Genomic DNA, 22,755 nt, shown 5'->3' with positions numbered 1-22,755 from the left:
AATTTATAGCTGGTCAACTAGAAGTACAGGTGACAACCTGGGACTTGAGATTGTCATCTGAACTGGGGCAGTCTTGTAGGACTGAATCCTTAGCCTGTGGGATTTTTCACTAACTCCAGGTAGACGGTGTCAGAACTGAACTGGATTGTAGGACACCTAGCCGGTATTGCAGAATTTCTTGATGTGTGGAAAATCCACACATCTTGTGTCAGAAGTGTCGAGAGTGTGGCAGCAGTGTGAGAGTAAAGAAGAGACACAGAATTGTGTTTTTCCTAAATAGTATAGAAGCCTCTCTTACATTACTTACTAAATTCTGGTAGGGGGCGGGAGGGGTTGTGTATGACTGTATGTGTACACAAGTTGTGTGTATGTGTGTAATCTAACTCCCCAAATAGAAAAATCTAAGACAAAGCCAGAAACTATTTCTTACATATTGCCCCATAGAGCCTAGCATACCGTTGGACACATTGGAGTGCATAGTAAGTTTAAGACAAACAAATAATTCTGGCAAGTTGAGTTTACTTTCTCTTGAGGATTGTGTAACTCACCTTTATCAATAGGAGCTTGGGGATGCCATCATAGTACTCCATAGAAAACTTACATATAGTTTTAAACTAAATTGGAAATATTAATTTATTGAATCTTTGTTGTTAAACTAGATTTTTTTTGTCTTCATTTTTCTTCCCCTTAGGTGTATTTTTCTTAAAAAGTTTGTAATGTTTTTGCAGTTTGGGGTTTGCAGTTGAATTTAGAAGGAAGAAATTTTCATCCCTTTATTCTTTCACAAAAGAAAAAAGTTACCAAAAAGGTTAAATCTTAAACTTTTCAAACCTTTAAGGACAAGTGTTTGATTTCCATATAATATAAGAAAGGTACAGGCTATATAGTTTGGAGATACCATGTGTTCATTTCCAGACCATTGCAAAAAAGTGAGTCACATGAATTTTTTTGGTCTCCCAGTGCATATAAAAGTTACGTTTATACTATACTGTAGTCTTTTAGGTGTCCAATAGCATTATGTCTAAGAAAATGTACATGCCTTAATTAAAAAGTACTTTATTGCTAAAAAAAATGCCAACCATCATCTGAGCCTTCAGGTCATAACTTTTTTTGCTGGTGGAGGGTTTGAAATATCGCAAGAATTACCAAAATATGACACAGAGACACAAAGTGAGAAAATGTTATTGGAAAAATGGCACCAATAGCCTTGCTAGATGCAGGGTTGCCATTAACATTCAATTTGTAAAAAATGCAATATCTGTGAAGTGCAATAAAGCAAAGTGCAATAAAATGAGGTATGCCTGTATAATTATATTAAAGTCATATGAAGTACATAAATGGAAATTGAGTAGAGAGTGGTGGAGAAGTGATCTTGAAACCTTTCCAGATAAAAACCTCCCTTGATTTGTGGCCCTTGGAGCACAGGTAAGGTTTATAAACAAGAGTCCATATAATCACACTGAGGCTTTTGCCTAAAAGCTCTATTTTCCATGTTCCTTCTAACATTTTGGAATCCAAAGAAATATTCAGAGATGTTAACTGCAGTGAGGTGAAAAGGGTGCAGTCAACCACAATCTGTTCTCCCTGGGAAGATTACTAATTTGGGGATTGATTTATGTGGGAAAGGAAAGGAAGATCAGAGCTTAGAGGGAGTATACTTCTTTATCATGTATGTAGGTATTTTAAATTGTCATTTAACATGCCACATTTTCCCAAATAGGTGGATTTTGCAAACCGTTTTGTTGGAGGTGGTGTAACCAGTGCAGGACTTGTACAAGAAGAAATCCGCTTTTTAATCAACCCTGAGTTGATTGTTTCACGGCTCTTCACTGAGGTGCTGGATCACAATGAATGTCTTATCATCACAGGTTAGTTTTGAGAAGTCTGGACAATGGGGTAGTGTTCCCCATCTGTGATGATCTATCATGAAGATGAGAGGCACTCAGTAGCTTTTCTCTACCATGGGCATTAGTCCCAATATTTTAATTCATTAATTTATACTTGTTCTTATTAAATTGTTACAGTTTCATTTTCATAATCTTGAGTAAGACATTTTATCCCCACTTTTCTTTCTTCATATCTTTATCTGAGGAACAAGGGTAAAAATGATTAAACTACTCTCCAGTTTGAAATTTTATGATATGGTGTCCTTAAAAAGAAGGTAGTGATATGTCTTTGAGCATGTATCCTATTATTGTTCTTCCATTATATTTCCAAAGTGATTTGTTGTACTTCAGTATGAACACACTGTGTAAGTATAAAAAACAGTTACAGTGTTTGGAGAGAGCCAGTACAACAGTGAGCTTTATAGAAGGGAAATAAATCAGTAGCCTTATGTTTATTCTAATTTCTAATCCTAAGAGAAAAAGTGTGATTATCATAGTGCCTCTCTTTGATTTAAGTTATTATGGGTGGAGGAGAGAAGGAAACATAGTCAAATTTATACTTTAGGCCTATTAATCAAGATTTACATTTTTTTCCCTTAAGTTTCTTTAGATTGCAATATCACTATGTCACAGTATTTTCTTGTGTATAAGCTACCAAAAAAAATTGATGATTAACTCATAGCTCTTAAGAAACTCTTAATCAGCCACTGTAGGGAAGTTAAGCCTTTTATTCAGGTACCTAAAAGAACATACCCCCCCCCAAAAAAAAAATTCCCTTATAAAAGCCGTAATCAGCCATCAATTGCTGATGTTTTTTCTTTCTGCAAAGGAGGATTTCTTATTTCCTCTTTGAATCTATTGCCGCTTTGAGATTAGTATAGGAGACTAACAGGCTAAGTGTAGGAGAATTTGGTTGATTGTTATTTTCAAAGATTACAATGGGATGAAAACCATCCTCTGTTAGTTTTATCAAATGTATAACTCAACTAATTTATGTCCAAAGAGGTACATGACAGAATTAAGACTGAGACCACACATCTCAGATACATTTGTAGGCCACCTTCAGGAGAGCATCTAAATTTTGTCCCTTATGTTTTGCTTTCAGGATTCCCTCTTTGTCTTTCAACTGTTTATGATGTGTATAGGTGTGGATCTCTTTAACTTTATCCTGTTTGGGTTCATTGAATGTCTTGAATGTTTAGATACATTTGGTAAATTTTTGGCCATTATTTCTTCAAGTATTCTTTCTGTCCCTTTCTCTTCTCTTTTTCTGAGACTCCTGTTATGCATGTGTTGGTACATTTGGTGATGTCCATTGGTCTCTGAAGCTCTGTTCATTTTTCTTCATTCTTTTTGTTTCTCAGACTGGATAATTTCTACTGACCTATTGTCAGGTTCACTGATTCTTCTGTCTGCTCTAATCTGCTTTTTAATCCCCTCAGTGAAATTTTTATTCCAGTTATTATGCTTTTCAACTATAGAATTTCTATTTGATTCTTTTTAAAAATCTATTGAGATTCTCTATTTGTGAGGCATTATTCTCATATTTTCATTTAGTTCTTTAGACATAATTTCCTTTAGTTTTTTTTAATGGATGTAAAACAGCTGACTTAAAGTTTCTGTTTAGTAAGTCCACCATCTGGTGGGTTCCTCAGGGTGGGTCAGTTACTAATGAATACTTTTTTTCTCTGAGTATGGACTCTACTTTCTCGTTTCTTTGCATGTCTCATTTTTTTTGTTGAAAACTGGACATTTTAAATGGGGCAACTCTTGAAATCAGATTTTCTCCTTTTCCCAGAGTATGTTTTTGTTGCTGTTTGTTTAGTGACTTTCCTAATCTAGTTCTGTGAAGACTATTCTTCTTCATGTGTAGCCACTAAAGTCTCTGCTTGGTTAGATTAGTAGTTACCTAATGATTGGACAGAGATTTTCTTAAATGCCTAGAGCCAGTAAGTCAGTCTTTGCCAAAAGGCTCTGTGTATATGTTGGGGCTTACCTTCAACACTCCACCAGGCAGTTGACACTTCCTTCGTGCTTACACAGAGCCTCAAGATCAGAGTGAGGGGAGAGGTTAGGACCTTCTCAGGTCTTTCTTGAGCCTGTGTACAGCTATGGGCATGTGTGTAGACGTCTAGATTCCCGAGGATACTTTTCAAAGTCCCGTAAGTACTTCTCATTCCTTAGCTTTTCCTCTGAAGCTTTTTGGTTAGCCTGTTTACCCCAACTGTAATCTAATGCCTCAGGCAGCTACACTGTTAAACAATTGACTACAATTGTTTTCAACAAACACCCCTGGGAATTAGGCTTTTCACCCTGGACAAAGTCCAGGTCTGGTCAAATAAAGACAGCCTTGTGACTGAGTTCTTCCAGGGAACCACCAGACAGGTCAGATGATTACAGTTCTCTGAGAATGGGGCTTTGAAGGAGCTTCAACCCTTCTCTGCCCCCCCCCGGTGGCAACCAGGCTGCTTTGATTATAGGCTGTTGGTTTCTAAGGCTACTGCGGAGCTTGGGAAAGTGGAACAGGAACAGGGCAAGTTAAAACACCATACAACTCACTGTGTTTACCAATATTCAGCCAATTTTTCTTTAATAAACACTCCTCAGGCTGCTGCAAGCCTTTGGTTAATTCCCACAGTTCAGAAAAAGATGATTCTTACAAGTTTTGCCAGTGTTCTTATTATTTTTATGGAGGAGACAGTTCTCTGAGATTTTTACTCCATTGTTTTTGTTGATGTGTCCATAACTTTTATAAGTGCTTGTGGATAAAAGGGCTTTCAAGGAGTTATTCCACATCTTTTAGATAACCCTATATTATTTCTTATAATATCCTTTTGATTCTTCTGTTTTGGTGAGATAAGGCAAAAAGTAAAAATTGTTGTTGTTTGAGTTTATATAGGAAGTTAAGAACTTCAGCAAAGGAATTTCTTCTTTGATAGAACTGCAGCTATTTGAAGTTAATAACCTGAAGTATTTCATCCAGAATTCTGAGGTTGTGATCCAAACTGTACTGAAATAGAAAGATAAAACCCTTTTATTCTCAGCATTGTCTCAACTCACATATTGGTTGTCTATCTGCATGTGTTGTTTATTATGTATGCAGATAAGAAGGGTGTAGTTAGAAGTTGTTAGGGGAGAAAAGAGTGTAAGGAATTACAGAACAAAAAAATTAAACTGTCATAAATCCATTGTTGGGTAAATGAATACTTTGAATATTGATCTCAGACTGTTTTAGAGAGCACTGAAGTTCTGGAATGTGACCGTCTCCAGCATTTGGGTGTATCAAATAATACTTTAAAAGAGTTTTAATTTTTAGCAGTTAAGCTAGATTTGAATTGAAGACTGAGAACAAAATATACCATCAATTTTTTTTTTTTTTTTTTCTTTCCGGTACGCGGGCCTCTCACTGCTGTGGCCTCTCCCGTTGCGGAGCACAGGCTGCGGATGTGCAGGCTCAGCGGCCATGGCTCACGGGCCCAGCCGCTCCGCAGCATGTGGGATCTTCCCGGACCGGGGCACGAACCCGTGTCCCCTGCATCGGCAGGCGGACTCTCAACCACTCCGCCACCAGGGAAGCCCTCCCATCAATTTTTTAGGATGAATTTACATTCTTGAAATAAAAAAGTTGGTAGAATGCAGGGCGTTTTAACTCAAAGCTAATTTGTTTCACTTATGTTGTACTAGGGAAGTAGTCCCTTGTCATCTCCCATTATTGTTTCTGTAAATAAAGGATGTAATTTCCTTGGGAATAGTAAAAGGAAAACATTAGACTTCTTTTCTTTTTTAAGGATAGTTTGTCCCCAATCTAAAAAAGCATCATCACTCTGGAGTTATATCTGGTCTCTAACTTACCTGCAGCCATTGTAAAATAGATGGAAAATTGCAGATCCATGACTCACCTTCACACCTGTAATTACCTCAGGCTAAGGACACCCGGGGTGACTTTAACTCAGCATTTTTTCCCCATATCCACTTAACTCTATTATAGTGCCTCCTAATTAATATCTGTGATGTGATGTTCCCTTAATGGAAATGGCCATTTCATCATCTATTTGATGTTGGATTTCTGCCATCTCCCTTCTTAGGAGACTCTTAACTATGCACTGCACTCTATCTGCCTGATCAATTCCATTCCTTCAATGATTCAACCAGGCTCAGTGAGCTAATGGCTGTGACTGTGCTGCCTGAATCTGTAGAAGAGTTTGAGAAATTGGAAATAAATTAAATTTATCATCATTGTGGGGCATCTGGTTGGTATCAGACTTTTAAATGAATATGAAACAGGTCATGCAAACAGGCAAATACTTTTATCCAAACAGTGTTATCCCTCTACTTGCTGTGATCCTCCCCGGAGCAGGCATGAGTTAAAACCTTTCAGTAAGTATAGATTGAGGAAAAGAATTAAAACTCCAATCTTCCCCTTTTTTCCCCTCTCTTGTGTTCCTTCATAACGTCCAGTAAAAGCTTCAATACTAAAAGGTGTTACTGTGGTGCTGGGAGATTATTTTGTTGTTTCTGTGTGGTGAGAACATAAAGCAGATGCCTATACATGAAACTTACTGAGCAGAATGTTGACACATTTAATATAAAACCTGCCCTCTAGTGAATCAAATCGTCCCAAACACCACAGGTCCTTAAATCTTTTGTGAGTGTCAGCAGAACTGATAGAAAAGACAAAAGCAGACACCATTGCTTATAGTACTGGTACCTTTCATAGAGCTAACAACACTAGAGGTGCCCATCACTACAAAAACAGCCCAGTGCTTACTAAATGACACCAGCTCATTGGGAAAGATCCAAATAAAGTTGGAGTTTGCTTTTCTCAATTTTTATTAATCATGGGAATGAAAGGCCAGAGTGTTTTTTTCTGCTGCATAATCACCACTGTTTTAATGATACTAATAAAAGTGGGGTAGATGGTGGTTCTTTTTTTTTTTTACATCTTTATTGGAGTATAATTGCTTTACAATGGTGTGTTAGTTTCTGCTTTATAACAAAGTGAATCAGTTATACATATACATATGTCCCCATATCTCTTCCCTCTTGCATCTCCCTGCCTCCCACCCTCCCTATCCCACCCCTCCAGGCGGTCACAAAGCACCGAGCTGATCTCCCTGTGCTATGCGGCTGCTCCCCACTAGCTATCTGTTTTACGTTTGGTAGTGTATATATGTCCATGCCACTCTCTCACTTTGTCACAGCTTACCCTTCCCCCTCCCCATATCCTCAAGTCCATCCTGTAGTAGGTCTGTGTCTTTATTCCTGTCTTACCCCTAGGTTCTTTGTATAAATCTTCTTTCTAATGGCATAACCCATTAGTAAGTAGAATTTCTTTAATCTCCAAATATTTTTTGCTGTGTTCATCATAAACTTTCATTACTAGTAAAAGACAATAAGAATTTTTCTTACTACTATAAAGTCTAAGAACTCATAAGGTTGTAATGAGCTCTTGAAAAGATTTAAATGGGTTCCTTAAAAGTTTTTAACTTAGGTGAAGGTTTGTCTTTGAGTATGAAGTCTTAAGGCTATATCCCTAGAGAGAGCTATCACAAAGGTCTTTGTCTTCTCTCTTTTGCTGTTATCACTGTTCACCTTTTGTATTTTCAGAAAAGTTTATCAGTAAATTTAAATTTAAAGCAAGCTAAGGGCATTTGTTTTTCAGAACAAACAACATAATTTTGAAAGATGTTTACTTAGAAAACTCAGGATTTAATTTTAGAGCAAAAGCATCTGTATGTGCATTTTTGATTTCCCAAACCTGAAGGAAATAAACCTAACCTTGTTTCTGTTAGGAAAAAAGACAAAAACCATCCTAATTTGAAATAGAAGTTGATCATTGATATTTTATATTTTTCAACCACTTTGCAAAAGACAGAAGAGGTGTTTATTTTCATAATTAAGAGATCAGAGTAGGTGCTATTATTTTTATTATTATTAATAATAATAATAAACAGGGAAAATGAGGCTTGTCCACTGCAGGGCAAAAAGCAAAAGAACAGGACTATTCCCGGCTGTCTTTATTCCCAGTCAGGCCAGTAGACCACGTGTCTTTTTAACCCCACATAAATAGAGTCATATATCTTTGGTTTCTCTACTCCCTTACAAAGTTAAGTCTGATGACACCACTACCAGCCTGTGTATGGTATTGAAGGATTTTAAACTCGTCTTATTTGGTTTTCCAAGCTATTCTATGGGGTAAACAATATAAGAATTATTGACAAGCCTAATTTTTAGACGTTGAGATGAAGTCCAATGAGATTTGGTTACTTAAGGATTCACTTTGGGTTCCTTGTGACTCTTAATCTCAGTGTGGTGCTCTTTTTGCCATGCCACACTGTCTTTGTAAATGAATTTTTTAATATGTCAATTATATAATACTTAGTCCAGATTAAGTATTTCTGGACTCATTATTTTAACCTCAGTGTTCTTCCTGTTTCGGTCCTTAATTATGTTTATGCAGCAACTGCTCAACTGCTTCTATATTTTTGCATTACAAGATACTAATGTAGGCACATATGTTAATAATATATAATCCCTGCCCTTGAGAAGCTGTCAGTCTAGTGAAGGAGTCAGATTATTGAGGTATAATTGACATACAACAAACCATATATATTTAAAGTGTGCAGTTAGGTAAGTTTTGACATATGGCTATGCTCCTGAAGCCATCTTTTTGCCTCTGTTTTAATTGGGTTGTTTGCTTTTTTATTCTTGAGTTTGGAAGTGCTTTATATATATTTTAGGTAAGTCTTTTATCAGACATATGAAGTATGTCTTTTCATTATCTTAACAATGACTTTTGAAAAACAGAAGTTTCTAATTTTGAAGTCCAATTTATTAATTTGGGTTTTTTGTTTTTTTGGTTTTTTTGGTTCTTTCTGGTTTGATTACTGTAGCTTTATAATAATTCTTGAAATCAGGCAGCGTGAGTCCTCTAACTTTGTTCTTCTTCAGAGTTGTTTGTTGAATTTTAGAATGAGTTTCTCAATATCTACAAAAAAGGTTGCTGAATTTTAATTAAGATTGTTCTGAATCTATAGATCAATCTGGGAAGATGACTTTTAAAAATAATTTATTGAAGTATAGTTGATTTACAATGTTGTATTTCTTCTGTACGGCAAAGTGACTCAATTATACACACACACACACACACACACACACACATATTTTCATATTCTTTTCCATTATGGTTTGTCAGAGGATATTGAATATAGTTCCCTGTGCTATACCATAGGACCTTGTTGTTTATCCATCCTACATATAATAGTTTGCCTCTGCTAATCCCAAACTCCCATTCCTTCCCTCTCCCACTCTCCCTTCCCCTTGACAACTACAGTCTGTTCTCCATAGAGTCTGTTTCTGTTTTGTAGATATGTTCATTTGTGTCATATTTTAGATTCCACATATACATGATATCATATGGTATTTGTCTTTCTCTGACTTACTTCACTTAGTATGGTAATCTCTAGGTCCATCCATGTTGCTGCAAATGGCATTATATCATTCTTTTTGATGGCTAAGTAATAGTCCATTATATATATATGGACTATATATACATACCACATCTTCTTTATCCATTCATCTGTCAATGGACATTTTGGTTGTTTTCATGTCTTGGCTATTGGAAATAGTGCTGCTATGAACATAGGGGTGCATACATCGTTTTGAATTATAGTTTTGTCTGGGTATATGCCCAGGAATGGGATTGCTAGATCATATGGCAACTCTATTTTTATTTTTTTGAGGAACTTCCATATTGTTCTCCATAGTGGCTGCACCAATTTACATTCCCACCAACAGTGTTAGAGGGTTCCCTTTTCTCCACACCCTCTGCAGCATTTGTTATTTGTAGACGTTTTAATGATGGCCATTCTGACCATTGTGAGGTGGTACCTCATTGTAGTTTTGATTTGCATTTCTCATAATTAGCACTATTGAGCATCTTTTCATGTGCCCGTTGGCCATCTGTATGTGGGAAAACTTGACTTCTTAACAATATTTAGTCTTTGACACATAAATGAGATATCTTTATGTTTATTTAAGTCTTATTTAATTTCTCTCAGTCATATTACATACTTTTTATTGTATACTTATTTTACATTTTCTCAGACTTACCTCTAAGTATTTCATATTTTTTGTTATTGTAAATGTAGTTTTAAATTTTCAGTTTTTGACTGCTCGTTGATACTGTGTAGAAATATAATTGATTTGCAGATTGCAATTTAATATGTTAATTGCTCTGCTGATGCTGTATGCAGAGTACTGTGGAGCACAAAGAAGGAACAACCAACTCTACTTACAGTGTCAAGGAAGCCTGACAGAAACAACATTAATTTGTAGTTATTTTCTTGATTTGTAGCAGACTATCTTACCCCAAATACTAGGTGAATTTATAGTAATTAAACTGTAAATTATTTAAAATTTTGAAAAATTATTTTTAAGAAACAGTGTGCTCAGTAATAGACTAGAAACTCTAGTATTGAGTTTAAATCTTTCAAGTTTTTATTATGGAATATTTTAATCATTTATAAAAATAGAATAGTATTTTTCATAGCTTTATTTAATATTTACTTATATTGTATATCTATGTTTATATTTGTTTATGTATGAAAATTTTCATATCTACAGAAAAGTTGCAAGAATAATACAAGGAATTTCCATATAATTTTCACCTAGATTCACCAGTTTACATTTCTGCCCCATGTGCTACATCATTCTTTCTCTATTTTCTTTTCCTGAACTAGGAGTATATTGGAGACATTCTGCCCTTTTACTCCAAATATTTTATTGTATATTTCCTAAGAACTAGGACATTCTCTTACATTAGCACAGCATAGTTAATCAAAATTAGGAAACTTGGGCTTCCCCAGTAGTTGAGAGTCTGCCTGCCGATGCAGGGAACACAGGTTCGTGCCCCGGTCTGGGAAGATCCCACATGCCGCGGCGCGGCGGGGCCCGTGAGCCATGGCCGCTGATCCTGCGTGTCCGGAGCCTGTGCTTCGCAACAGGAGAGGCCACAACAGCGAGAGGCCCGCATACCGCAAAAAATAAATAAATAAATAAATAAATAATTGGGAAATTTAACATTGATAAAATACTATTAGCTAATCCCTAGTCAATATTCTATCAATTATCTTAATTATATCTTTTGTAGCTTTTCCCCCCACCCAGTCTACAGTCCAATCCAGGATCAGACCTTGAATAGACTTGTCATGTATCCTTTAAACTGGGACAGTTTCTCAAACTTGTGTTTGTTCACCTTGATATTTTTAAAACATTGAAGCCAGTTACTTGGTAGAATATCTCTTTGGGGGGGGGTTGCCCAGTGTTTTTTCATAACTAGATTCAGTTTATTCATTTTGGTAGGAATCCCACTGAAGTGTATCTTTTGAAGAGAAACGTAGTACCGTAAAATTCACATATAACTTATATGCGTATATAACTTCAGTCAGCCCTTTGAATACACATTTCCATCATCTGTGGGGACCACCTCTGTGGATTCAACCAACTGCAGATTGTCTAGTACTGTAGTATTTACTATTGAAAAAAATCTACAGTGTAAGGGAACCCGTGAAGTTCAAACCCATTTGTCTGAGAGTCAACTGTACTAAAAATATCATTCATCTTAGTTCTCAATGTTGTCTTGTTTCTATTTTTTTTTAAATGTGAAAAGTATAATCTTGCTCAAGTTTTCAGCTTTTAATTTTACTGTTTTGTTGATTCTTATCAGGTCAAGTAATTATTGAGTTGACCGTAGGAGTTGGAATGAGCTTATTTACTTAGTTAAATAGAACACTTTTGACACCATCCCTTTTGATATGTTTAGGTCCAGTGAATTAGAAATCTATGTTATATGCCAAGCTTGGTACATCTTCTCATCAGATGAATGTTAATTATGCTTTTTTCCCTCCCTGTCTTCTCAGGCATAATATCCTAGTTTTACAAAGTTCTTTGAGGTACCTTGCCTGTTGATAGGCAAATCTTAAATTTAATTTTATTGACACTTTTCTTAGGGAATGTTTTTATGTAAAATTTATTTTTTCAACAACACAAATAAAAAACCATCTGATCACTGACATTGAAGACAGTGGACTTCTTTTTTTTTTTTTGCGGTACGCGGGCCTCTCACTGTTGTGGCCTCTCCCGTTGCGGAGCACAGGCTCCGGACGCGCAGGCTCAGCAGCCATGGCTCACAGGCCCAGCCTCTCCGCGGCATGTGGGATCTTCCCGGACCAGGGCACGAACCCGTGTCCCCTGCATCGGCAGGCAGACTCTCAACCACTGTACCACCAGGGAAGCCCGACAGTGGACTTTTATAAAACACAATCTTTATGTACTCCTCATAAAAGAAATGAGTATGACAGACATTTTGTTTTCTTTGTTGATTGGGACATTCATTCACTGTATGATAATTGCAGTGGCATTTGAAGGCATCATTTTTTTCTTTATGGGAAGTAGTAACAAGTCATTAAGACCAGTGGGGTTTTTTATTTGTTTGTTTCTTAACAGAGACCCTTTAGAAGGTGCAGTTCTTAAGAAATTTTTTTCTGGGGCCAGTGGTGGTGGGATGAATTGGGAGATTGGGATTGACATACATACACTAAGATGTATAAAACAGATAACTAATAAGAACCTGCTGTATAAAAAAAAATAAAATTCAAAAAGAAATTTTTTTCTCAAAAATAATAGTGGCAGGTTATTTGTTTCAGGTACTGAACAGTACAGTGAATACACAGGCTATGCCGAAACATACCGATGGGCCCGGAGCCATGAGGACGGGAGTGAGAGGTGAGTTCATTTCTGACGTTAGCATCTCATGACCAAAAGCTAAGGAATGTGGGTTTGACCCTGGTACAGTCTGTCTCCCATCTGTTCTTATTTCAGAAATATAATTTTCTTTGTAAATTCAATAGTACAGTTTCGTTAGTAGTTAACACAGTATCACCATCTCCATATACCAAAGGGAACAACAGAGAAAAGCCAAATGTCTAAACCAAGAAGAAGAAAGGCACAGCTCAGCTGCTAATTGTAAGCAGCCAGTGGAGATTAACTTCCAAGGTCGAACTAATTAGAGCTTAAAGCCTTTAAACAGCTTATTTAGTTATCCTTACCTTTTCTGTGAGATTAGGTTAAGTGGCGGAAACCTATGCTGGGACAATTTGCCTGATGCCACAAACAGTTGATAGCAGAACCTATGTTGAATTTTGCTGCTGCAGTCTCCTCGTTCTTATTGAAATATATTTTTACACTTTGACATTTTTGCTTTCCCACTAAGTTGGTTTACCAGAGGTAAATTTTTACAGAAAATGTGTGTGGCCTATGTATGTGTGTTTCAATGCAAAAGAGCCATTGTGGCAGAAAGAATCAGCTATTGCCCATGTAGCCATACAACCTTATCTTTGTAATATCTCAAGTCCAGTCCCTAGTCTCTTTCCCTTTGTTTTGGTTAAAGTATGTGGTTGCAACAATTATCTATGTGAATGTTTAATTCCTGATAATTATTTACAGACTAACATGAAGGTTTCTGTGGGTATTCTTCAGTGTGAAAAGTTGACTGCCATATCAGTATATGCATGTTTATAAAGAGATGAAATATTTGGAATTTCACATTTCTAGAATCACTATCTCAGCCAGTTTTTCCTGTCTCCTTGGGCAAATTGGTATCATCTGCTTTGATTTCTTTGCCTTTTTAAAAATAGTTTTGCCCAGTCAGCAACTGAGCACAGTAGGTAGAATTTTGTACTGAATTATTACACATTTTTTAGAGAACTTGACTTCTTGGGATTCGTTCTTGGACAATAAATGGTGATGTTACAAACTCTATACTTAGAGCAGTTCTTTCAGAACAAAGGAGGAATGAGCTCTTGTTGAGATACAAACGCCATGTCTTTAGTATTGGAGGAAAACAAAGAACTAAATTCCTTTCGTTTGCCCCCAAAATCTTTTAACCTGGAAGACTCATTGTTAATGATGTGTCTGTTTATAATACATACTATTTTTTCATTTTACTGTTTAATGCCTGGCAGTCCACAATATGTATCCCTTGGAATTTAAAAATAAAATGGTGTTTTTCTACCCTCCTGATTTGCTGAGATATATACCCACTGGTTTGTTTGTAATGTATTAACCCTGCCAAAGTCTCAGAAACCTGACCCTTGTGAGGGTTTTATTTATGAGTGCCTTTCCCCATTCCTCATTTTCCCCCATCTGTCCTGCCCCAGGGACGACTGGCAGCGGCGTGGCACAGAAATCGTCGCCATCGATGCCCTTCACTTCAGACGCTACCTCGACCAGTTTGTGCCTGAGAAAATCAGACGCGAGCTTAACAAGGCCAGTAACCTTATTTCTTAGTTCATCTGGCAGCTGTCATCTATTTACTGCCATTTTATTAATGCTGAAATTAATGTTTTCTGGTAATTCTTGCAGTGTCAGTACGTCTGCCCACAGCTCTCCTGATTTAATGTGTCTGTCAGCTTGTACAGGATGTACTTTCCATTTCGTAATTGTTTGATTACTGATGCCAGATAGACTGTTGCTTGATATTAGGCCCCACACATGCATTTATCTCATCAAGTACATTTAGTTGCTTTGGAACATTATCATTGTAAAACCATATAGAAATGAATGAACCCTGAAAGTTTTTATCAGACCTGCCCAATGACATTTTTCTCTACAAGGTGTGCTTATCAGGATTAAAACAGATAAACCATGAAAGTTAAGTCACTGTTGTTCTCGTATAGGTAAGACTGACATATAAATTATTTATTTATTTGGTAATTTGACATATTTATGATGGAATCTGTGGTTTTCTGTGCTACTTAGTTTTGTCTCCTATAGTCATTTTCTTTTTTTTTTTTCATTGTGTTACAGAAATAGAAAAATGAGCCAGACCTATTGTTAGTTTAAATTTTTACTACTGTTACCATAGTAAATGAACTGTCATAGAGTAGTGTTCTAAGTCTATTCTCTAGATAGCGCCTTACCAAAACAGTTGATGTCTTCTTTAGTTCCTCAGATTACTCTCACAGCCAAGAAGACTGACCCAGTTCTGAAAACCATTGTTTAACTTCCATGAGTAGGATTTGGTCATGAAGTTCATTATTAAGATAATGAGGTTGTGGTTTTGCATGACTACCCATGTGCCAATCCGTACACAGACTTCTGGGAATGACAGACTAGGTGTACCATTGCAGGCAGACTGGGACTGCCCTTGGATTGGCATGTGTGGTGTTCAGTATATCACCTTCACATCTTTTCCCTGGGTCTTACCACAGGAACGGCCTCTCTGTGGTGCTCTGCTTATCCCAGCTCAACCGCCTTGCCTCTCATATTGTTAGTAAAATAACCAAATAATCCAGAAAGACTTTAGTACACTTAAAACTTAGTAGATATTTCAAATATAATTACATTTATTATCATATTCTAATGTACTCAAGAATCTAATTTACTGTTAAACATGTTTTTTAATATATAATTTATAGGTTATTTTAATGTTTGAAGTTCTCAAAGGAATCTCATAAAAGTTTGAAGAATAAATGCACTATTTTCCAAAGTTCAACTTACACACAGATTCCATTTTTCTTTTAAGTAATTTCTCATAAAAACTATCCAAAAAGACTATTCTTTGATATATCAACAGATATAATTTCTCTTTCACCTGATATTACTGAGGAATATCTTTTATTATATTAGGTACCTTTTAATTGTGAGCTTGCATTCGCTATTCTAAAGTCTTGCCTTAAAGCAATTGTCTCCAAGCACATGATGTTTTTATTACACAGCATATCAAGTAGAATAAGAAGATTTATATTTAGCTTTTCATCAGATGTGTATGTGAATTTGTCACATGGTCATTGATACTAGAAGACATTTATATAAGCAGTAGGTATGGGTCCCCCCCAGCCCTCCCACAATTCATATGTTGAAGCCCTTACCCCAGTAGGTCAGAATGTATAGAGATGTGATTAAGTTAAAATGATGCCAGGGAGCGCCCTAATCCAATCTAACTAGTATCCTTATAAAAAGAGGAGATTAGGGCATACAAAAAAAAATCAGGGGTGCATACCCACAGAATAAAGATCATGTGAGGGCACAGCATGAAAGTGACCATCTGCAAGCCAAGGAGAGGTCTCAAATGAAATCAAACATGCTGACACCTTGATCTTCTAGTCTCCAAAACTGTGAGAAAATTAATGTCTATTATTTAAGTCACTCAGTCCATGGTATTTTGTTATGGCAGAGAAAAACATGAAAAGTTTGGAGAGAAGCATATGAAAAGTAAATGTATTTAACCATTATCGTACATTAACACACATTTAAAGGCTCCCTTTTTTTAACATTTTAAAATATTTATTTATTTATTTTTGGCTGCGTTGGGTCTTTGTTGCTGTACGTGGGCTATCTCTAGTTGCAGCAAGCAGGGGCTACTCTTTGTTGCGGTGCGTGGGCTTCTCATTGCAGTGGCTTCTCTTGTTGCAGAGCATGGGCTTTAGGCGCATGGGCTTCAGTAGTTGCAGCACGTGGGCTCAGTAGTTGTGGCTTGCAGGCTCTAGAGCACAGGCTCAGTAGTTGTGGCTTGCAGGCTCTAGAGCGCAGGCTCAGTAGTTGTGGCACACGAGCTTAGTTGCTCTGCAGCATGTGGGATCTTCCCGGACCGTGTCGCCTGCGTTGGCAGGCAGATTCTTAACCACTGTGCCACTAGGGAAGTCTTTTTTTCCATGATAACATTTCTATTCCCACAAATACTTTTCTGGAGGAGCTAGATCATTCACTTTTAGAAATCATCTATAAATATGATCTTTTTAAAAGATAACACTGGACATAAGTAAATCTTCTCTTTTTAAATTGCCCACGGCTAACTGATACTCTCTACATTTACTTGGATAGCACTAACCTTCAGTTTCCCATCCTCAAAGGCACCAGAAATTTTAAAGATGTGAAGCCTTGGTATATGTGAATAGGTTAAGTTAGGTGTAAGTATTACCAACACTGAAAAACATTTATTTGTACAATATAGAGTCCTTATGAGACATTTTTTTTTTTTTTTTTTTGCGATACGCGGGCCTCTCCGTGCTGTGGCCTCTCCCATTGCGGAGCACAGGCTCCGGACACGCAGGCTCAGCGGCCATGGCTCACGGGCCCAGCCGCTCCGCGGCATGTGGGATCCTCCCGGACTGGGGCACAAACCCGTGTCCCCTGCATCGGCAGGCCGACTCTCAACCACTGCGCCACCAGGGAAGCCCCGAGACATACTTTATAGAAAAAGACTGAGTCTTATAACCTGGCAATAGAAGTTTTATTTCATTCAAGTCAGATTTTTTTTGTTGTTATCACCAACTTTGGAAGGGGATTGTTCTTAAATCAGAGCTTAATTAACACAACTGATCAATACTTGCTGCTGCTATTTCTAAGAAGCTCAACATTTGATCATTTATAATCTTTTCTTGAAGTCTGTGTTACTTTTCAGGAGTATTAGTTCAAAATGTATCATTTTTAATGAGTTTTCCCTTAAGTTTCTCAATGTATAGAATCAGGATAACCATAGAGAAACCTAATCTAGTCTTTGATTTCACATATGAGAAATCTAAGGTCTACATGGTGTTTTCATTTTATATTGCATCTTTAAAAAATTTTTATTTATTTATACTTATTTTTTTAAATTTATCTTTGGCTGCGTTGGGTCTTCGTTGCTGTGTGCAGGCTTTTCTGTAGTTGTGGCGAGCGGGGGCTACTCTTTGTTGCAGTGCACGGGCTTCAGTAGTTGTGGCTCGTGGGCTCTAGAGCACAGGCTCAGTAGTTGTGGTGCGTGGGCTTAGTTGCTCTGCGGCATGTGGGGTCTTCCCGGACCAGGGTTCGAACCCGTGTCCCCCTGAATTAGCAGGCGGATTCTTAATCACTGTGCCACCAGGGAGGTCCCTATATTGCATCTTAAAAAGGCAAAATCAATTTACTAATGTTACAATTATTTTAAAGATAAAAAATCATCTATAATTTTACCTTTCAAATAATTGTTTTCATTTTTGTAGGTCTTTCCACATGAATACTAATTTTCATATAAATGTGTGCAAAAGTTACCTATAATATTGTATTTATCTATTTATCTATAAATTGTATTTTTCATACTTTCTAATGATCTTCATGATGTTTTTTTAAATAAATTTGATTTTTTTAAATCTATCTATCTACCTATTTTTGGCTGCACCACATGGCATGAGGGATCTTAGTTCCCTGACCTGGGACTGAACCAGTGCCCCTTGCAGGAGAAGCACAGAGTCTTAACCATTGGACTGGCAGGGAAATCCCCATAATAACATGTGTAATGGCCACAAAATTGGTTGGATTGATATACTAGGACTTAGCCACTGTTTTTGAACTAATAGGTGGTCCCAAGTTTTTCTCTATTATCTATAATGTAGTAAACATCTTTGTACAGTTGTTATTTAATCAAATAAAAGAAATTTACAAAAGAAGAAATTTATAAAATTACTGTTACTGAATCTAAGTATAATTTTAAGACTCTTAATCAATATTATTTTATTCTCTTCCAAAAGATTCTTAAGGAACTTTTTATGTTATGTTTGTTTTTAAGAAATCACAGTGTTCTAAAACATCAGAAAATCATTTTCAATACCAACTATGTATTAGTTTAAGTTAGACGAGTACGGTAGATTGATTTCATATAAACAACTCTTTTTTTTTAAATTTATTTTTGGCTGCGTTGGGTCTTTGTTGCTGCACGCAGTCTTTCTGTAGTTGCAGAGAGCAGGGGCTACTCTTCGTTGCAGTGCGTGGGCTTCTTATTGTGGTGGCTTCTCTTGTTGTGGAGCATGGGCTGTAGGCACGCGGGCTTCAGTTGTTTTGGCACGTGTCTCAGTAGTTGTAGCTCGCAGACTCTAGAGCACAGGCTCAGTAGTTGTTGTGCACGGGCTTAGTTGCTCCGCGGCATGTGGGATCTTCCCAGACCAGGGCTCGAACCCGTGTGCCCTGCATTGGCAGGCGAATTCTTAACCACTGCGCCACCAGGGAAGTCATGAACAACTCTTTAGGACAAAAATTGTTAAATTATTAATTTAGCAAACAGTATAATGTATTTACATTATATAATGTCCTTCCTCCTTCTGCCCCCCCCCATCCCACGCCACTAGGCCATCATAGAGAAATGGTTGGTTCAAACAGAATAAAAATTTTGTAACAGTAGCCAAGATACGGAAGCAACCCAAGTGCCCTGCCCATCAACAGACAGATGGATATGTATACAAGGAAATATTTCTCAGCCATAAAAAAGAATGAAATTCTGCCTTTTACAGCAAAGTGGATGGCCCTAGAGAATATTATGCTTGGTGAAATAAGTTAGACAGAGAAAGACAAATACTATATATCACTTACATGTGGAATCTAAAAAATAATACAAATGAATGTATATGAGAAACAGAAACAGTCTCACAGATATAGAAGACAAACTAGTGGTTACCAAAGGGGAGAGGGAAGGCGGGGAGGGGCATATTAGGGGTATGGGATTAAGAGATACAAACTACTATGTATAAAATAGATAAGCGTCAAGGATATATTGTATAGCACAGGGAGTTACAGCCATTATCTTGTAATAACTTTTAATTGAGTATATTCTGTAAAAATACTGAATCACTATGTATACCTAATATAATATTGAAGCTAATATAATATTGTAAATCAATTATGCTTGAATAAAAAAAGAATTTTGTATTTAATCATCAGTTATTCTTTATACCTAATTACTGTGTAAGTATTTTATATCATTTAATTTCTATCTGATTACATTTTTAAAGTTTCATTTTATTTTACTTAATCAGAACACCAAATGCAGGTTAATTTCAGTTTTATAGGTTTTTTTTTGTTATGGTCATTTTTCAAGATAGATTTTTTTTTAAAGTAAAATTGGTTAGATTTTGCTTCTAATAATCTAAATATTTCAAATTCTGTTGTTAGGCCTTAGTCTTACTAAGCTATTTTTGCTCATTAAAGAAAAGTTAGCCCAGATATGTAGAGATAGCAGTGTGAAAGAAACTAAAACCATTCTGATGGTATAAAACAGAGATGACACAAACTAGGAGGCTAAGAAATCTTCCTCTTCTTCTAGACATATTTGGAGAATTTGACAGGAAAGCATGTGGCAAAGTTATGTCTATTCTGACAGAAAGTCTGTTCACCCCCTTGTTGGCATAAAGGCAGAGACTGTATCTTTCAAGAACCTACTCAAAAAAATTGAGCTCTTTGATAGTTTTGACCTGAAAGAGATTTTCAGATGCTCCATGCATCTGATTATACAGGTAATTTGTGAGCTCTAGTGTAAGCTCTGTACCACAGTGTTGAGTAATGGTCTGGTACCAACTTATAATTAATATCTGTCAGGATTTACAGCCTAGGAGTGGGGGAAAGGAATGGCCTTGTTAATCCACCCAGACAGGTATAAAATACATTTTTATACCCTTGTAGCAACTTCAGAGAGCAATTTACAGTATTTCTATGTGTGGGTTTCATAGAAGCATCTTTCTTTTATCCTTGGTTTTTCTCTGGGAACATTTGTCACACATCATTCTTTCTATTTTATTTACTGTTATACATAAGCTATATTTTAGGGTTTGGTACTTGAGAAAGCCCAGGGGAGATTTGCTTTGCTATTATTTTAAACCTCTTAATATAGTCTGATAGTTTCAGAAAACTAAGAACCCTTTGGAGGCAGAAAGACCAACTTGTCTGACAGCAAAGAAACAGAAATCAGAAACCCTGGGACCTTAAACTGCAGTCTTCTCATATACAAAATGAGCTGTTCATTTAATTAAAACTTAGCATCCTCAGGATATATTGTACTTTTCTCAGGTTACTGGCAAATTTTAAAATATTCTAGCTTAAAACAGAGCTGTGAAACTAGAGAATCTTGGAGCTGGAAGGGATATTAAAGGTTATCTTGTAACCAGGTATAGGTATCCTTTTTATATATAGTTACTTGCTCATTTTATTTATAGTTGTTTAAGCATTTCAGTGGCAGGAAGCACATTTAAAAGCTAATCACAGTTATTAATCTAAGTCCCAATAATTCAGAGAGAGAGTGGTGAGGAAGCATAATAGTAACTGTTTACCTTAATGAAAAAAATGGTAATCAAAAGTTTTCAAATAAAAGTGTCTTAAATGCCTTTCTGTCCTTTAATCCCTTGTGGTTTGTGATTGGGATTCCATTAGTTCTTAAAATATCTGACATTTTCCTTTATATTTGTTTGAATTGGAAAAAGAAACTGAGACCTGTAATGGTTTAAGGGCTTTGATTTGCCCAGCATCAAAGCAAATAAATAATAGAACTGATCATTTGTTACTCTCTTCCTTGTGTAATCCCAGGATTTTCTCTTTTTCCCCTGTACTTTGGCCCCTAGGAAAAAAAGAGAGAGAGATAACATAAGCTTGATAATGGATACTGATCCTAGTACATCAGTCAGAAATACTGTTAGTGTCTAGTCATTCACGTGCTTTGATATATTTCTTTCATCCTGCAGGCTTACTGTGGATTTCTTCGTCCTGGAGTTTCTTCAGAGAATCTTTCTGCAGTGGCCACAGGAAACTGGGGCTGTGGTGCCTTTGGGGGCGATGCTAGATTAAAAGGTGAGTGAATCAGTTGTTATAAGAAGGATAATAGTATTTTGACTAAGGAGAAGAGTTAGTCCTTCAAACCGGATTTCTAACCACAAAGATCTAAAAGAAGAGAAAAAGAATATTTGACACCATCCTTTTTTTTCTTATTGTATATGAAGGAATCCGTATTTTTATTTATTATTTACCTGCAGAGGTCACTTATCTCTGATCTATAAGACACAGTATTTAGTTGAATAAAGAGAGGGAAGAGGCCAAAATTACTATGAAGTTTCAAGCCAAAGCACCCATTCAAGCACGTTCCTTTACAGAAGTGGTTTTTTATGGACAGAGCTATTTGATGACTGACTCGTTCATTCACCAAACTTACGGCGCATCTGCCACTGCCTAAGCACTGTGGTAGGCTCTGAGAATACAAAGGTGAATAAGATGTGGTCCCTGCTTTGGAATTCACAGTCTAGCATATGAGGGAGAGGCATAGACAATGCAGCACATAGTAATGAGTGCTTTAATAGAGGTACACAGTGTGGGGGACTATAGCTTGGGAGAGCTGCATGAATGGCACAGATAAGGAGGCATTTCAGTACTCAAGAAGGATAAACATTTCTTGCCCTTTATAGTTTATAGTAGAAAAATCACAAACCTATCAACAAAGCTATTGGTCATTTACCATATTATGACGTTTGCTTTCCTCTCAGGAGTGTCAATTATAGAGAATAGTATTATATTATTACTTAGCATGGTTACTATTCTTTGTCAACCCAGCTGGTGACATAAGCTGGGTGTGCTACAGTGCAGTCTTGACACTAACTCCCTGAAGTTAGTACAGACCCTCGGGTTAAGGACACCCATCCTCCACAAGACTGCCCCTACTGCAGACTCTAGCTGCAAGTCTGGGGAGGGGGTGTCCCCCCGCCCACCTGCACCTCTTACCAGCTGGCTACCAGTCTTGGGAGTTTTCCACAACCAACCCCTCTAAGGTTTGATAATTCATTAGAATGACTCACAGAACCCAGGAAGGTGCTATTATAATTTTATTACAAAGGATACTCATAGGGTTTATGTATTTGAGCCTGTTGAGTTGTTGTCACATGGAGTTATGTTTTACGTGTTTACATTTTTGTGGCATGCTTAGAAAAATCTTCTCTATTCCTTTATTCTAAAGGCTTTCACCCATATTTTCTTCATATTCAAAAACAAAAACCACATGTTGTCAGTTTTGGTGTTTTGAAGGTCTATAGAAGAAGGAATTTCT

At 36.7% G+C, this 22,755-nt stretch overlaps 1 protein-coding gene across 5 annotated transcripts in view; it reads left to right on the top strand.

Annotated features, from left to right (window-relative positions):
• PARG (poly(ADP-ribose) glycohydrolase) overlaps positions 1–22,755 on the top strand; it is a 112,880-nt gene that overhangs the window by 78,616 nt on the left and 11,509 nt on the right. For all 5 annotated transcript variants that reach the window (XM_089897839.1, XM_089897837.1, XM_089897835.1 and 2 more), the window contains 4 exons: positions 1,721–1,868; positions 12,593–12,671; positions 14,105–14,213; positions 21,407–21,512. In XM_089897839.1, coding sequence (XP_089753965.1) covers positions 1,721–1,868; positions 12,593–12,671; positions 14,105–14,213; positions 21,407–21,512 — 442 coding nt within the window. The remainder of the gene's footprint in view (positions 1–1,720; positions 1,869–12,592; positions 12,672–14,104; positions 14,214–21,406; positions 21,513–22,755) is intronic.

The sequence above is a fragment of the Delphinapterus leucas genome, chromosome 16, assembly GCF_059928025.1.
Source record: "Delphinapterus leucas isolate spDelLeu-1000000601 "Yukka" chromosome 16, BTC_Dleu_Yukka2, whole genome shotgun sequence".
Lineage (NCBI taxonomy): Eukaryota > Metazoa > Chordata > Mammalia > Artiodactyla > Monodontidae > Delphinapterus > Delphinapterus leucas.
This window is presented reverse-complemented; position numbering and strand designations above follow the sequence as displayed.